The sequence below is a fragment of the Bradysia coprophila genome, unplaced genomic scaffold, assembly GCF_014529535.1.
Source record: "Bradysia coprophila strain Holo2 unplaced genomic scaffold, BU_Bcop_v1 contig_138, whole genome shotgun sequence".
NCBI classification, from domain to species: domain Eukaryota; kingdom Metazoa; phylum Arthropoda; class Insecta; order Diptera; family Sciaridae; genus Bradysia; species Bradysia coprophila.
In genome coordinates, this window is record NW_023503409.1 from 5,504,805 (window position 1) to 5,522,534 (window position 17,730).

The 17,730-nt window shown below is 32.0% G+C and overlaps 1 protein-coding gene across 10 annotated transcripts in view; it reads left to right on the forward strand.

Moving 5' to 3' along the window:
- Positions 1–17,730, forward strand: part of LOC119073708 (thyrotroph embryonic factor) — a 41,050-nt gene that overhangs the window by 2,389 nt on the left and 20,931 nt on the right. Inside the window, exon 1 of one of the 10 annotated variants that reach the window (XM_037179316.1) lies at positions 12,285–12,949. The exons of 2 other annotated variants lie outside the window; for them this stretch is intronic. In XM_037179316.1, coding sequence (XP_037035211.1) covers positions 12,484–12,949 — 466 coding nt within the window. In that variant the 5' untranslated portion in view covers positions 12,285–12,483. Of the gene's footprint in view, positions 1–12,284; positions 12,950–17,730 lie in introns of those variants that run through there. 7 more of the 10 variants (XM_037179326.1, XM_037179317.1, XM_037179325.1 and 4 more) reach the window with 7 other exon arrangements.

Genomic DNA, 17,730 nt, shown 5'->3' on the forward strand with positions numbered 1-17,730 from the left:
TACATTTATTCAAGGTAGTCGCTTCTTTTTGTCATTGCTGTCAGTAACATCAGTTTCGGTGTCACTAAAGTAATTGAAATGAATTTCTGGTCTGTAGTTCCAAGGAATCAAGTTTTAAAGTAATGTGAAATAAGGCACAAGGTATTGCTACTACAATTGCTAAAAAAGAATTTCGACAAATATTTTCTTTTCTCTCATTAAAAGATCCCAGCAGTTCATCCACTAGTTAAATCATCAATTGTAACTCGCCCCTTCGGACTCAAAGAAATCCCCTGTGTTTCCCTTAATCGTGACGAGATTGTATAAAATCAAAATCCATATAAAGCCTTGGTGTGTGTGGACTATCAGGCGTTAGCCAATAAATACCAGATAGGTCAAATATTCCAAATGTTATGAATATTTAATTAATTCTAACACTGGATATATCCACCTCTTCCATAGTCATCGCGTACTTTTGTTTAGCAACGAGCAAACAATTCAACAAAGATCAAATTAACATAATAATCTATGTTGTGTAGTTTAGCTTGATTACTTTTTATTTATACCAATCATAACTAGTTTTATGTGGTGAGTGCCACTTGAGCACATTAGTATTCGTAACATTTAAAAGAATGATACCGATGTATATCTGTACACCTTCATGAACTTTGTGCGATCTCGACTGTAATAACCAAAGTTTAAATTGAACCATTTAACTGTGTTGTTGATTGCAAATTTAACAATATAATAAGTCAGATGGCAATAAATTAGTTGTTTTTCGTGTCTTCATAACTTTATTAATGCAACGGTAAATCTTTGGAAAACGCGTTTTCCGAGTCTAAAATTTAAATAATTAAATCTGTGGTGGCTTTCAACATAAGCAAAGCATACATTTTATAGAGGGTAAAAAACAAGTAATTCGAGCAAAAACTGGCACGCTAAAATGTTTATTTTAAAATGCCATGTCTCCCATTTACCAAAATTTTCATTTTTAGTGAGTATGCCATTTGAATTTGTCCAGACTACAGACATAAATAGTAAACATTGTTGAAGATGTTGTAAAATGATTTGTATTTCCTTTTGCTCATGTGATGTGTACGCTTAATGAAATGTTTCCGTGAATAAAATCTTTCCTATTTACCAATTTACTTCAGAATAAAGTGTAGTTAATACACGATGCCATACTGTTTCAAACTATATACCGACTGTTGTACGGTCAGTGTTGTTACATTTAGTTTCAATTAATGTTTGCGTGTTAATTTTTTATACACCAATTAAGCACAGCTTTGTAATAAAAAAAAATATTTTTTTTTAAAGGAAAACTTATACCACTTGACCGCAATCTCCTCAATATAATATGATTATAATCTTACAGAAAACAGATGCACGGCAAGAATTTTCTTTTTCGAATTTCAAGATATTTCGGTATATACACGACCAGTAGCATATTATACATAAGTAAAAAAAATGTATCCTCAAAGCGTTGGCATTATTGTTTATCAATAATAATATTCTGCTTCATATCGTTTTGGAGCCTTCGTATACAATGAATATTTTTAGAAAAATTCTTCTAGCATTAATGTGGTGTGGACACGGTCCTCATACATTTCAGCATAAAGATATTAACGAGTTTGTAAAAGTCAACCGTCATTATAATAGAAAATTATCTATCAACGCAAGGAAAATATTTCGTTGTTGCGTGAAATTCGTCAGCATTTCTTTATTTATTTATTTTCTTCGGCTGATATTGAATCACATTTTTTTTCGTGACGCATGTGTGTAGGTAGCTCTATAGGTGTAGTTTTAATACGATCCACAAGTCGGATATTTTTTTTTTGATGATGATATGTCTTGTGCTTATCAATTTCGTCTTTATTACGTCGATTTTCTCAGCATTTTCGACCATAAAATAATATACCGACAATTACTATGTTGTACTATTGTACTGCAGTATACCTGCTGTTATCTGAATACACAACGGCTGACACAGAAATACTTAATGAAATATAAATAATGAAAATACGTGACTCGGTGGTTCGTTTAGTGCTTAAGTTTAATTCACTACATCTGAATCACATCACCAATATACTTATCGAATCTAGTACTTCTATTGATCTAAGTATACATAGTTGCGACATAATTATGCAAAATCTTTTACTTCTCCTGCTAAAACTAACATTTCACTATATTAGACGATATGAGCCAGTGCGCAATGTTTTTTTCGACACTGTTGTTAGCAAATAAAATTGCAGTTTGAACTGGATTGGATGGATTATTATGTGTTTAATGCCCATTTAACCGGAAAACTACTAATAATACTACGTATTCATTAGTAATATGACGGAACATGTACTTACCGTACAAAGAAGAACCCTTAAATCCTTCTCAGTGACATGAAAAGATTAATCGTTGTTTATCTCTGGAAAGCTTTCCTAAACGGCATACCATAAATCAGCTTTCAAAAGTTAGAAAAGCCGAGCATGCAATTCAACTTCTTATCTTTTTAACTTAAAAGTTTTATTTCTTATTGACATCCCTTCCGAAATTGCTACATTTTAAATGTTAAAATTACTTACCATTGTCATTTCATGTTAAAATATCAACAAAGTAAAAATGATCATAAATTAGGTACATTGCAATTAACTTTGAATTACTAAGTCACAACATGTTGCTGTGCTGGTTTGAAAACCATTATATTTGACTAATGAATGTGATTATTAACACATTTGTTTTATGCGCTATTATGACATTCCGTCCATATCGTCATGCCAGATTTGCAATTATTGCAGTGCTGTGCATTTTGTTTTTATTTTATTTTTATTTTTTGTCTGAACAAATTGAAAATTCAAATATTCAGTACAACACACAGAGGACAATCGGTATATGCATATGTAAGTATTCGAAGACATTTGTACGCTCCAACCATTGAGTTCGAGACATCTTTTTTTTACATATCGACTTGCCGTATGGCTATTTATATCTGACGATCGAGAAGAGAATCACCAAGCTAACATGAAATGTGTTTGTTATAAATTTAGAAAATTTTCCTTTTCTCAGCGTTCTTCTTCTTCTTCTACTTTTTCTTCTTTTTTCATTAATTTTTATTTACTACTATGGTTAACTTAAAAAACAATTAATTTTATTGTTGTATTGTTTAACACATTCATTTCTATTTTATATACAAAATTCAAACTATTTTTGGCAAACAATTACCAACTTGTCTAAATTCTAAATTCAATTCATTTTCCTACTCATCATCACATGCATAAAATTGAAAGAATTTTTTTTACGTATTTGCTTGTTTCATTCTTATTTAAATTAAGAAAAAAAAGGAGAAAAAAATCTTCAGTCCGAAGTCGTTTTTTTTTTCTTCTTTCTTTCGTTATTTCGATCGTGTGTATCTCTTAAATACTAATACCACATAATACAAACCATTTGAATGTCACGATGTACATTTATATCATTTAAAATATTCATTCTAGACAAGTGAACGATTTTAACATTTTCTTACTCGCTTTGGTGTTTATCGCATGTGTTGAACGAATACACCAGATATATGATGTATATGAATGTCCGATTTAATGAATTTCACAGAGCTTTTTTTTTTAAAGCAGAAGCAGTAATATAATTGTACGTATCATGTGATTGTTTTGTGCTTTTGCGCATAATACTATATATAATATGAAAGATATCAATGTGTAGTTTAAAATACAGCAAACCAACACTAGTCAGATTACCTATACGACTGAAATTGTAGTTGATAGGTTCTGAAAACTTTATAAAAATGATTAACTTTTTTTGTACTCAGCATCGAAAAGGTACTGGCAACAACGTGACCATTGAATATGAGATTTAAAGTATAATTTTCATACGTATGAATATGATTGAAACAAGGTACCAGTTGTGATTGATATGAATTTTTTTGAATTAGATTTCTATTAAGAGCATTGATTCGTTGAGCTTAGACGCAAACATTGTACTGGTGACTTAAGCAAAGCAGATAAGGAACTATCGCAAATAATACCATACTGCGTCTTTTAGTCATTGGAAGTAGCATAACTCACGGCGAATTTATTTTATAAAATATCAGCTGTTCACCTTCTTAAAGCCCTCTAGCCACTCAAGTCCAGATTGAGGTTTACTTCAATTTATCGCTCTTTTCGTAGCTTCTCGTACTGAACAGCATACAAATTATGATTGTATTTTATTTTGACGTTATTATAAATGCTAGTTTGTACAGCATTCATAAAAGGTTTCATTTTCGTTGTCAATTAATATGTAGCTAAATATTTTATACAAAAAACAACATAATTGATGTGTGATGTGTATTTCAAACTCAACATTTTTATTATCAAAATATTATTGGCGCAGTAAATTTAACTATTTTTTTTTTAATTGAAAATAAACTCAACACTCGCTCAAACATACACATGTACGTGCATACCAATATAATTAGTTCAACGTCATAAATTTGTAAGTCGACGAATCATGCGCAATAGCACGAGTTAGATTTTCCTAATTAAAATTTTGTACGAAACTCAGTTGTATGCGTTTCAAACCAGCGTTATGTGTGGATGTGTGGCAATAGAAAAAAAAACCGTCGTCTAGTACCGAACTCATAAAGATCATATGATTTGTTATTATTTTTGGAAAATATGGCTTTTGGTGAGAATGATGTTTTATTTTTCAATGTTTTTGATTTGATTGTCTAATTTTGACCATAGTGATGGTTAACATTTACCTCTGTAATAATATAATGACAAAAGGGGTTCTAATTGTTTGTTCCATTATTTTCGAAGAGTCACACGACCTCACTGAAACATGACATACTCTAAAGTCTGAAATTAGTCTTTTAGTATGGTGACTAAACAGAAATTTGTCTGTAAAGCGTGTTAGTAAGATTTCTTTGGGCTACCGTTTAAGTAAATAAACTAACAATTAATTAAAAAAAAGAAAAGAAAATCTTCGATTCGTTAACCGAGATTTCAGTCGTAAGATATAATACAAGGCAAAATACACGTAGCTCAGCATCTAATCTCTAATTAGCTGATTCATGCATATATAATATGACGTAGATGTCGAAAATCAATCAATCTATAATGCCTGCATGACAAAAAAAAAATCGTTACGTTGCCAAGCCAGAATAACGACAAACATACGTCGCATCTCAATTTGGTTGCAAATAAAAAAGTTCAAATTGAAAAGAAATAAATTGGACGAAGCTGATGTTGGTGTGTGCTCTTCACAAACGAAATACATTTTTTTTTTTAGCAAAATCAACAAAAATTGTGTTCTATAGCAAATAGTAAAGTTCATAATATAGCAGTCAGTCATGTAAATTTAATTATAATGGTTATACTAAATCCATCGTCACGAATAATAATGCAGCCAAAGTGGATTACAGAAATGTGATGCAAGATATGTATACTCACATGTATGAAAAATCGATGTATAATGGGTTCGAAGATGGTTTGTGAATGTTGGTCAGTTATTTTTTTCTATGTCTATTTTGTACTCGTTATTTTAACATATACATAACAAGAAACGATCATAATTTCTTCAACATTAACAACGATTGGAAATGGAAAAATTGACCATGCTCATGTCGTTTCCGATCGGATAATTTAAGGAGAGTTTCACCAATTATTTTCTAGTGAAACACCTTCAGCCTTCTACCTCTTTCCTTCAAAATCAGTTAGTGTACATCATACAATACGTGTCACACGACTAAAAAAAAGTTACTGTTGCTCAGCCTCGACAGGTATTTCCATTGCACAGATTTTCCTTCTTCTCAATCAAATAATATTTTTCCAGACAATTTACTTTTCTCTAAATGATAATGAATGAATGAATGGCGCTACTATTCTCTAGCCGACATTATTCAAATACAAAATAATTAAATGTAAAAAAAGATAACATCAAAGGCAATAAAAGCACTTTCTCCAGCAAGCTAGCGGAGGAACAAAAATGTATCACAAAGATATCACAAAAAAGCCAAGGGTGGCACCGTCTAAATATAAAAGAAGCCGTGAACCATTCAAAATCAAAACAAAATAAAACAAAAACAAAATCCCGAAACGATCATCAATACTAGCAGGTAGCAAAAGTGCCAAACGCCGAATCGTCAAGTTCCGTGACAATGCGGCGAAATTCTCGCGAAGGTAGAGTCGGGTCTACGTGAATCGCTGCCAAGTTGAACAAACGACAGGCAAAGTTGAACGGCGAATAAGTCAGGTATTCTCGACTGTGATCATAAATTCGAATCAATCCATCATTCAAGGTAATTCTGTCACAAAGGGCTTGGGAGTTGACTCTTCCGGTTAACACATCATGTACAAAGAATACTGCTGCGTTGGCCCGCCGTCTTACCAGTGACTGTAAGTTTAATTCGGTGCACATGGACGGATACGGTAACTTTCGTTGCTTGAGTCGATATGACGATCGTGGTTCGCATACAGTACAAACTGTCGTTGGACACTTTCAAGTGTCTGAACATGGGTATTATGGTAAGATGACCAGATCGGGGATGCAAATTCTAGATGAGAGCGGACAACCGAATTGTATAGCATCTTAGCTGTGTCCACATTAAACCGACCATAACACTGGCGCTTGATAAATGACAACATGGAGTGTCCTTTATTCGATGAGAGCTCGAAATGCATGTTGAACGTAAAGTTGTTCTTGTACGTTAGACCCAGATCTTTAATGTTGTTTACCCGTTTAATCGGCTTGCCATTTATGTGATAAAAAGTAACTATAGCCGGTAACTTCAACTTGTATGTATTTTCGACATCAGCTCGGTAAAGTATTATTTCTTACTTATGCGAAAGGGACTTTTTTCTAGCTTCTGGCCAATGCTAATGCAATCGCTAAAAAACAGCTCCATCGCTTGTGATAAGAGAACTGCTATTGCTACAGTAGCTCGTTGTTCTCTCCAGTCCTATGGATAGACAAAATTATAAAACTCACAAAATTACAAATTAGAATATTCAGCGGAACATGATAAGGTTAGAACAAAACAGTTTTGATATAGTTTTTCCTATTGACGTTCCCTTAGTCATTCAACGTATCAATGACGCAAAAGTAAATTCCGTGAAGCTTTTACGCCATTTATAGACATTTAAAAACCGTATTTTACTCTTGATTAAAACAAAAAAAAAAAGCAATTGTAAATAGCACCGACGATATTCGATTATCAAATGAACATTTTATCATGGATTGACTTTTTCTGTGATTAAAACCAAATAGCGATAAGACATTTTCTTGGTATTAAGTATTTGGTTTTGGTAAACCGATTATTTCTTTCGGATTTAACTGCATGTTAGTATTTTAACTTGAAAAACGAGTGCATCACACACCAGTTCATATATTCAGATATTATATCCGTTCATATCGTTTGGATCGCTCAGATCGAATATAAATCTAATCACGTTAAAATTTCACGTGTTTTTAATATATTACACCTCATGTATGAACATGTTTAATTGGACAGGAACATTAGAATCACATTGTCAGACAGCACATACACACGAGCGAAATACATTATACACACTGATTGATATAATATGATTCAATAACATATGAAAGCGCCAGGTGTGCTTAATATGATTATACGAGCTTTATTATAAGAAAGCTCTCGAGTTGTGTCGAGAAAAAGGTGGTGGTACTTTTACGCGCAAATATCAGCTTAGCTAACTCAATTAACAGGATATATCTACGATCTGTTAGTGTACAGTGGTGCAATAAGGAATGAACCAAATTATTTAGAGTTCTTGGCAAGAGATAAAGTAACTGTTGCCGAATGCTAAGGAAAACGTACACCATAAATAATATTGAAAACTTGATAACTATTTTAAGCTAAATTTACCGTATTGTACAAAGTAAATGTAGCGCAAAAAATTCGCTAGGATGGGGCACTTTACACTTGTAATAATTGAATACATTCGTTTCACATGCGCACACAATGTGTTGTATTTATTTTCGTTAATAAAAAATATGGTTATTTGAATAAAACCGAGGAGAAAAGGCATATGTCGTGAATATAATTGCGAGTATGGTTGAGCGAAAAAATGTTGATAACATGCCAGACATAAAACTAAATGAAGTAGCTATAATTCTTAAGAATAAAATTTTCGGTTTTTATGATTTCATTCAAATGCAAACTGGTAATGCATATTATAAAAGTCATTCATTTATTTATCACCGTGTTGGTGGGAGCAACAAAAAAAAATTGTTTCAAAATTAGGTTCAATTTATTGCATTTCTAAAAATTACCGGGCAATTATTTAGTTGGACTCTCTATATTTACGACAGTTTTCTGGATTTAAAAATAACTTAGTTATTGCCGAAAAGTAAAAAAAAAAATCCGGCACTAATTACTCTGTCTCATTTTTGGTGTGTAGAGTTTTGTTTCCGCTGGTACATTTGGAATCTTAAAAATTCTATGTTTAATGAACACGTACTGCTATACTTTATTAAACAAACATTAATCTAAATAAATATGTTAGACAGCTAGACGAAGACGTTTTTTGTTGTACTAAATTAACTGGACATAGTGTCATCAATCTAATTATTCTAAATTACGTTATCCGTCGGGTCAATCGCATTTAAACTGACTGGCTGTATGTATCACATGCGGAAGTGTATAGAAAGTCTTCTTTTCTAGAATGTATTGAATTCCAAACAAAAATCATTCGACTTTTCTGAATAGCAAGTTAATCAAGAAATTTCAAACAAACAAATTTACAAGAACACTTAAAAAACCATTCAGACAAAATAAGTCAAAGTTCACCTTTGAAGATTACAAAAAAAATAGCATTAGGTTAGTAACATAACTCTGGAGGCGATATGATACTCTTTCTTACTATATTACACCGATAACTGAACTGGCGATAAGATTTTCTTTTTTTTAATTTCTTGCTGACTTAACATTTTCAAATGAACTCTTGGTTTTATATTACGATTGCCTTTGCATATAGACGCATATGAAATTACTGTTGAAAAAAAAGGAGCTGATAATGAGTTGATTCTCATTTTCAAGGTTGAGTTAGATGTAACAATATTTTTTTGAGCAACTTAAATATTATGAAATAAGAAGAAAGAAAAACAAGATCAACTAGTTTGAGAAAGAATGAATTTCATTCATTGGGGAATGGTGCGCAATTTTTTCTTGCTGTTCTTTTTAAGTGAATAGACTTATAAAAAACGAATTCTTAAGACTCATTTAATAGATGTAGAAAACGTCATTCTACAAATTGTAATAGGAGATTATATGTCCATGCGATAGACATTAATAAGTCAGTTTTGCAGATTGAAACTGATTGATGCGATCTGTTCACATTTTATAGTTACTGCATTAAGAGCTTTAACGCTCACCGCAAACTTAAAAAATAACATTACAAGACATACCACGCAACCACACACGTTGAGTTAGCGACGACATTATATTCAAATTAATTTGCATTATTATTTAGATCTAAACCTAAATTTAAACCACATGAATAGAATTTTACTACTGCTTCCACAAAACTTACAAATGAGAAAGGTGGAGTTACACATTTATAATAGCGTTTTTGTGTGTTCGAATTGAAACAAACGTTGTCTTTTAATACCTATTCGGTACATTTGAATAATAATAAAGAGTTCAGTCGATGGCACACAGACGTACAACCGGCAAAATGTGTGACTTTATTCGAGACATACCGGTGGGACACGTGATAAACATTTTCTTTTAAATCGAATTTCTTCACTTTTCCACACAAGATTTGCGTTTCCGTCTCTTCAACACACAAATAAACACATTTATTCACGTGGTCTCGTTATCAACCGTTATATTCGTTACCGAAATTTTTTTATTTCTTGCATTTAATTAGCGAAATCTCTATTTCTACAAAACACTTTTGGAAATAGGTTGAAGCATGCTTTCTGATAAAAATAATCTCAACGAAAAAGAGAGAGAAAAAAAATTGTTATTCATTCAAATATATAATAGACCATGCAAATATAAACCTGTGATTCTATAGATACTTTTACATTTTAACATGGTTTGCCACGTGCTCGGACATATTGTACGACTGGTAAACATGGATAAACTTATTTATCCGCGTGACTGGAACTCCACCCTCAAAAGCATACCGTTTCACCTTATACCGTATGCGTTACAAATATATTTTCTATATCAGTATCATTCTGTACTCTATTGAATTAAGTTTGCTAATAGAAAAAAGAGGAGAATTTATCTAAAATCTTGATAATTGAAGAAGAAAATCTTTCTTTTTTTTGATCAAATTTATATTTTTAAAAAAAGAATTGGATTGCACCAACGGGAAATAATAATAACTCTCGCGATAAATTTTTATAAAAATAAAAAAGAAAATTGCCAAAAGTTTAAGTTTCTTGTCAACATATTATACATAAATTTTACATAAAAATAATTACAATAAAATAAATCACAACATCAAGTGTCATCCTGATAAAATAAATCAATTCTTGTTTTCCTAATTGTTTTCATAAAATAAAATTAAAAAAATTCAAAATAAATCCAAAGTCCAAGTGGTTAGCAAAAATAACGAACATAATTAAATAAAAATATTGAAAAATTTTTGATTTTGATACATGAATTAGACTTTTCTTTTGAAGTTTTTCTTTTCTTTTTTCAATGAAATGTTGAATGATCTGCGAAACGAAACGGTTCTTTCAGTTGAACTAGTGTTATTCATACAATTCTTATTAAAAAGAAAAAGACCCGCAGTTGTGAAGATTTGATTTTTTGATTAATAGTTTTCTACGACTACCTGGTAGCCAAGAAATTCTTGTTCCAATTTGATGATATTGAGGGTTGAGAATTTTTTGCTGGAGATAATTTGAATGTGTAGAAACTGAATATCGTTGTTAGTCGGAGTGTATGACAATTGAAGGTCAGCTCCTTGTGTGGTAAATTACCTGGTTGGGCTAGATTACGAAGGCATGACGAGTGAAACCCTCCGGCGTCGAAGTCGGAGGGGTGGGAATCGTTTGCTAGGTCAAATAGACAGTTTAAAAAATCATTTAATTTTTTGCAGACGTCTTTTCCATATAATCATCGAATCTACTACTTCTTTTGTTCAATATATTGCCTAGTGTTTGTTGCAAAATCTATTACTTCATTAATCTCAGTTTACGTTTTAGTATATAAGAGAACATCAGCATCTGGATAGATGTTAGGCGTTTGCATGTTTGTCGTCTTTGTCGATAGCAGGTGGCAAACCATTTTTAAATAGGTGCAAGGTGTTCTCGAAATCAATTTTTATTTCTTATTTCTGTTAAGTATAGATCGACTTTTATTGGTCGAATATTCTGTACTTCAAATATTCTCGATTCACACGTTTATTGTGGGTGAAGTGATCAAGAAATTTTAAAAAGTCAATTGAGCTTAGTAAAACAAGTTTCTAAGCGTAAAAAATAAATGATATGCAAAACGTTGGTACGCATTTCGATTTTTTTTTTATATAAACGAAGACTCAGTAGGAAAGTCTGCATGGCAATAAGTCGAAAATAGTGACGTCAGACCTTTGGGAACCATTATATTTTATTAGTTTTGTCTTAAACTCACCAAATTCCGCAATTTCAAACATTAAAACGTATTATTCTTTAAATTATTCAATTCGTAATTTTTGCTAACAACTAATTGAAAAAACAAAATTCTTTAAAACGAACCAAGATTTGATGATATTCTTGCATAAAAAACTGATGATTTTCTTTTATTGTATCCTCAGAAAAACAGATCGCACCTTTTGTTTCTAAATAACTTTCGTATATTGCTACCTGTTGATTGCACCGATTGCAGCTGTAAACGCAAATATTTGAATAGTGATTTAATAGGTAATTCGAACGAGATGGTACATTCAAAATACGCTAAAGTTAAATTTGATTTGCCATTTATTTTCGGAAGTCATCGAAATAGCATTTCCTTAAGCGGAAAAATCGGTAGAGAACAGAGGAAGAGCAACAGATACGGAAAAGAGGTTAAAACGTTAATCAAACGGAAAATTCGACACTTAATTTTGCTTATGTTATTTCGGAAAGTCCAGATGAAAGAGAATACGATACAAATTGCTGAGTTGTTTTCTTAAAAATTATGTGATTTTTACACTTCTGTTTAATCGGATTTGTAACTAGGAATCAAGTGAAAACTTTCCGTCAATATTTTTTCATCCGAAGGTTCTTCTACTCCAACGCCTACAAATTTCAACCCTCCCAATTCTGACAATAAAAGAAAATCTTTAAATCAAATTTTGCGTGTAATTGTTACGATCGAATGAATTTTATTAAAATTTACTAAATCTTCAAGTTGTCAGTTTGTCGCAGACGCAGGTGGTTTTGTTTTTTAAAAAAATGGGAAAGGCCTTTACCGGCAAATACCTTTCACCCATCAAGAACAATATCAGTTTCAAACTCATATTACCGATTAATCGATAAAAAGTTAAAAAAAAGAAAAGAAAAAAGAAAGAAATAAACTGCTAAGAAATGGGAACCGAGCCCAATGGAAATTCGTTCTATATGGAAAATGGCATGGGAATGGAAAATTTTTATTCAGTTCAATCAATGCTAGGAAATGCCAATAATAGTCACGCCAACAACAACAATAATGGAAACAGCACCAACAACAGCAATAACATGGCTAATGGAAATGTAGTTGTCAATTCCAATGGCAACGGTTCAGGAAATCGATGGAGTAATCTGCTTGCGCCACGTGACACAAGCGAACAACAACAACAACAGCAGCAGCCAATACACAACACAACGTCAAATATATCTAACAGCTTTGCATCACATCAAAGAAATTTCTTGAATTACGGAAACATGGCTTGTTATCAACGGATTTATAATGAAAATAGTTTTAACTTACCGACAAATGCACAAAATTATCATCATCAGTACCATAATACGCAACAGCATCAACACCAACAGTCGAAACAGTATTACAATTCAGGTTCGAAATTTTATTTTTAACAATTGTTACACCCTCGATGTACAGTGTACACACAATTCGCTTTAGTTTCCAATCTTCAGAGTCTGAAATTTAAAAATGGGAATTCCATTTCGTCTGAAATGAACACTTAATTTCCATTGTAGTTTATTGAATTAATTTTTATATTTAGTTCCATATCTACTATAGTTTGAACTAAATGGCTGCGGGAATGAATGTATCAAATTGGGATTTGAAATTGTAATGTGTTCTCATTACGACAGCTCACATGCAAATCATTTGGGACTGTCGCCTGATATTTTTGAAAATTGTTATGATAGCTATACGAATTATTCATGTTACATTCTGGAAAATCTTCCGAATGCGCTTCTTATGGTAATAGTCTGACATATTTCATAAAAGCTTATAAATTCTGGCAAGTGAAACCTAACATATTTGAAACGAAATCAATTCCATTTCCGGAAGTGAGTCAACTTTATTGGACACGAAATACTCAAGACTCAAATGATTGCTTTAGATGTTGGTAATAATAGAAAAATGTGGGTCGTCCTCATATCATCAGTATTTAAGATCGATGCATTTTAGTGTTGGTGAAAATGTAAAAGTTGGTTAGAATTATGACATTCAGTGTCAAAATTTGTTTAATCAATTTCACAAACAACTAAGCGAGGAGTAACCAGTCTCAGGATTTTTTCTTATTTTTTCAATCTTTTACTTCATTAATTTTGCTCTTTATTTTCCTATATAAGAGAACACTATAATCTCCCGCTTTTGTTCGTCGTTGTCGTTTATCGTTCCCAACATCAAATTTCGATAAGATTATGTTAAAACAGAAGTGGTTTGTTTTCAGAAACTAGTAACTATTGATGATATCGAACACAATTACTGAAGATTTATTGCTTCGAAATAGATAAGGACTAAGCAAAGGCTGTCTTGAAAACGGTTTCGACATTTCAAGCTTCTTCCCGGCAAAACAAAAAACTGGCAACCCTAAAATCGTAACCGTTTCACTTCGTCAACGTCAATAACTTTCGAGTCAATTTTATATATTAAATCATGAATTGATAAGTAATTACTCCTCCCAAGGCTTCATCTAGCTCTATTGATACAATTCGTTACTTTTCCAGCGATAACAGAACACTGTTACTATTACACAGGTCGGTTTTTTTTTATTAGATCTGTGTGTGTGTTTCCTGTCCTACATTCAATATATTACTCAAAATGTAATTGATTAGTAAACAAGTTTCACTAATCAGCTTATTTTGGTATATTCATCGATTATCTAATCAAATTCGAGAAGAAACTCTAGCATGATGACGAACTGTGAGAGATTGATCAAAAATTGTAACCGAAGCATTAACGTCCTCCGTGCTCTTCAAAGTTTGCTTCGTCGCATATCAAATTGAAGGCATTGCTGATTACGTGCATTCAATTGTCTCAATCATTTTAATCTACTTACTTTGTTGAGGCTTGCTGCGGCGTAATAAATAAAAGAAACGTTGAAAATTAATTGGACTTTGAAAGGTAGAAAAAGGGTTAGAGTCTTGATGTCCCATTCACTTCAGATATTATTATTCTTGGAGACTGATATTGTACTTCCCTTCAGTTCCTGTAATCCAAATCGAATTGAACAACAATTGATTCTGCTTGCCCATTAATGAATTTATTGTGTAACAGAACAGAACGAACGTTCATGATCGAAAACCATAATCACTTAGCAAAACGTTGTTGTTGCGATTACTTCATAATGGGTATATAGATACACCAGCCAGATATATAGGTATATATACCAAATCAAACTTAAAATTCAAACCACTTTCACTCAAAAGTTTTTTTTTCCTTCCTCAGTCGTTTTATATTACAATTTTACCAATTCAAACACGATGTTGCGATTCAAGCAGCGCAACGAGATTAAATCTGCTACACAAACCAACTATTTACATCTTTATCGAAATGAATCATCTGTGCGCGCAGGTTATTCATACGTCTTGATATTTTTCTTTAATAATTTTGCTCTAGACAAAAAAAAATAGTCATCTCTGCGGACAACAATGGCGCTTAGAATTCATTTAACAATATGCTACGCACAAAACGTATTTGAAGAATTGTTTCTTTATTCATTCCGTAATGGTAATTTTCGGTTCAAAATGCAAGTTTTTCGGTATGAAAAATTTCACGCCCTGTCTGTTTATGATGAGAAAAGTAAATGGAATACAGTGCGGAAGTAGATTTATCATAAGATTTTAATTCGAAATAAAAAAGCCATTCTTCGGATATAAAGTTTCGTTGTTTCAAATCATAACTGTGAAACACATAAATTTTTACAGAGCGATTTGGCTGATGTTAAATGGTCGTTTAATGTGCAAAATTTATTTCGCTCAAAATGTTTATTTCATTGGTGGCTAGTAAAATTTGCCAAAACTTTTAATTAGCCATGAGAAAAGAGTCTTTCGTATTTCCTAAAGAAACCAGATAGATGGAGATCATTATTTAACACTTTCATACAATAAATTACGAACCGGTTTTAACCGGTTTTATTAGCTGCAAAGTTTGGACATCTTTGTTACTACCAATACATGAACTGAAATTGTGGTCAATATTCTTAACCTGTCACATGCGGCTATTCATCTGTTAGCTATAACGACGACAAAAATAATGACAAGCTCTGGGTAATATGGTCTTTTGTGTAGTAAAATGCAAGTTAAAAATATTGAAGTACAAGATTTTTAAATCAACAGATTAAAATTATTTGGATCTAAGCAAGTAATAGACCTGATAATAATACTGGTGCTTGCGCCTGTAACAGGTTAGCAACGAAATACGATCATAGATGACCAATATCCGAAACATGACTAACCAAACAAGAACTAATTCAGTCTTTCAGAAAAACCTTTTTCCAATTTTTAGTTTTCACAGCTATCACGTATGCTGTTTCAATTTTAAAACCTATCACGTACTGCTTTAAACAAGTGAACTAATATTAAAAAGCAGCATAATCATTCTTAAATGGTGCTGCTGATGTTTTTCCTTTTGAATACATAATTAAGATTGCACAATAAAGCCACTGCCACGTACCGTAATCGTGTCTACTCGCAGTGTAGAAATATTATTTATAAATGTAACAAACCCTCTAAGATTAACCATTCGCCATCACCATGCTTTATCTTCCAAAAGTAAGTAAGTAATTAATCTTACTGCTCATCACTGAACAATACTATCGAAATTAGCTTTTGTGGGAAGAACGAACATAAACATAAAGATGCGCTTCGTGACTGTCTAGGTCCGATTCGCATATTTTTAAATTACAAACTTGTAAATATTTCTTTTTCTCTAATTAATTGCCGACTGTATATACCGGCGCTGTACAAGAAAGGAAATCATAAAACATATTTGAACTTTGCTTCTGTGACCTGGGATAGTTATCCACGACCGATACTGACAGTGACATGTTTAGTTAATCAAATTCAATTGACCACTTGGTCCCGAACAATCGTGCAAGTATTCAATCTTTAGCGAGAGAGAGAATTAGAAAAAAAAACCTTACCGAGTCTGAATATTGTTTACAGGCAGGCATAAAATTGACAGACCTCCAAAATGTAGCCATTGTGTGACTTGAGTGCTTACAATGATTTATAAAATAATTAAGAGAAAAAAACCATAATTTCACTTTTCAAAAGTACACTTTACAGACACAATCGTCTAAATTTTAGATGAAAACGAAAGTCACAACTTTTTTTTTTACGATTTTTTTGAGTTTCGTTGATTGCTTTGTGCGTGATTGTGCGTGTATTGCTTGGAAATGTTTTGTTAATAATATTGGTATAACTAAAGAGTTGTGACTAAAATGCATAGCAATCGTAATTGATTTTTTATTCTCATACAGTGCTTGGGTTGGGTTTGGAAGACCCTAAAATCCTGTGATTAGTGAAATCTAACAGAATATGGAGACGTGAACGGTATCGTTATATAATCATTAAATATATCTCTTCCTTTGATTAACCTTTGCTTCATTATTTATGTGTAAATCTGTCTTAGACAATTTTAGGCAATTTCGCTTGTTGTAGCCTGTCAAACAATATACTAGTAAATATCACCACCATTGTATTTAAATTGTTCGATAACGAATGACTAGCCGCTCATAAGAGGCGGATAATAATGTGGCCAACATTGCATCACATGAAAATAGGCTGAAATATTGATTTTAAGTGATTGGTACCAACTTAGTTATCAAAAAAATCCTTCCTAAAAATATCAATTCACAGCTAACTAGTTGTCCATTCAAAATATTGCACAGGAACAGGAAATTTGACTTAAATGAGCATTGATGTGATTGATGAAATTGCTAAACAAGTTCCGAATCAATATCAACTTTTTTTATAAATGAAAAAGTGTAGGTAGTGCGAAATTAATTTCTCAAGTTGTCGATTATTAATTCGGCGCTCAGTTTCTGTTTTCAATAAAATTATAATCAGAGTTGTCTATCGTATTTTGTTTCAACGATGTTATAAGATGAAGAAAAATAATTTATTCAACCAAATAAATCATTAAATTAATTCTTTTGAATGGCAAAAACTGGCAAAAAATTACAACGAATGTTTTACCCGTGTCTTTCCAATCAGACCAAAATTTTATTGATTAACGTTTTAGAAGCGTTACTCATATTGCCATCATTATAACGTTAACATCTGTCTACTTCTTTTGTTCAAAGCACTACAGGTAGAGAAAAATGAAATTCGACAAACCAGAATTGGAAGTCGCTGTGATTTGGAAATGAATCCACATCT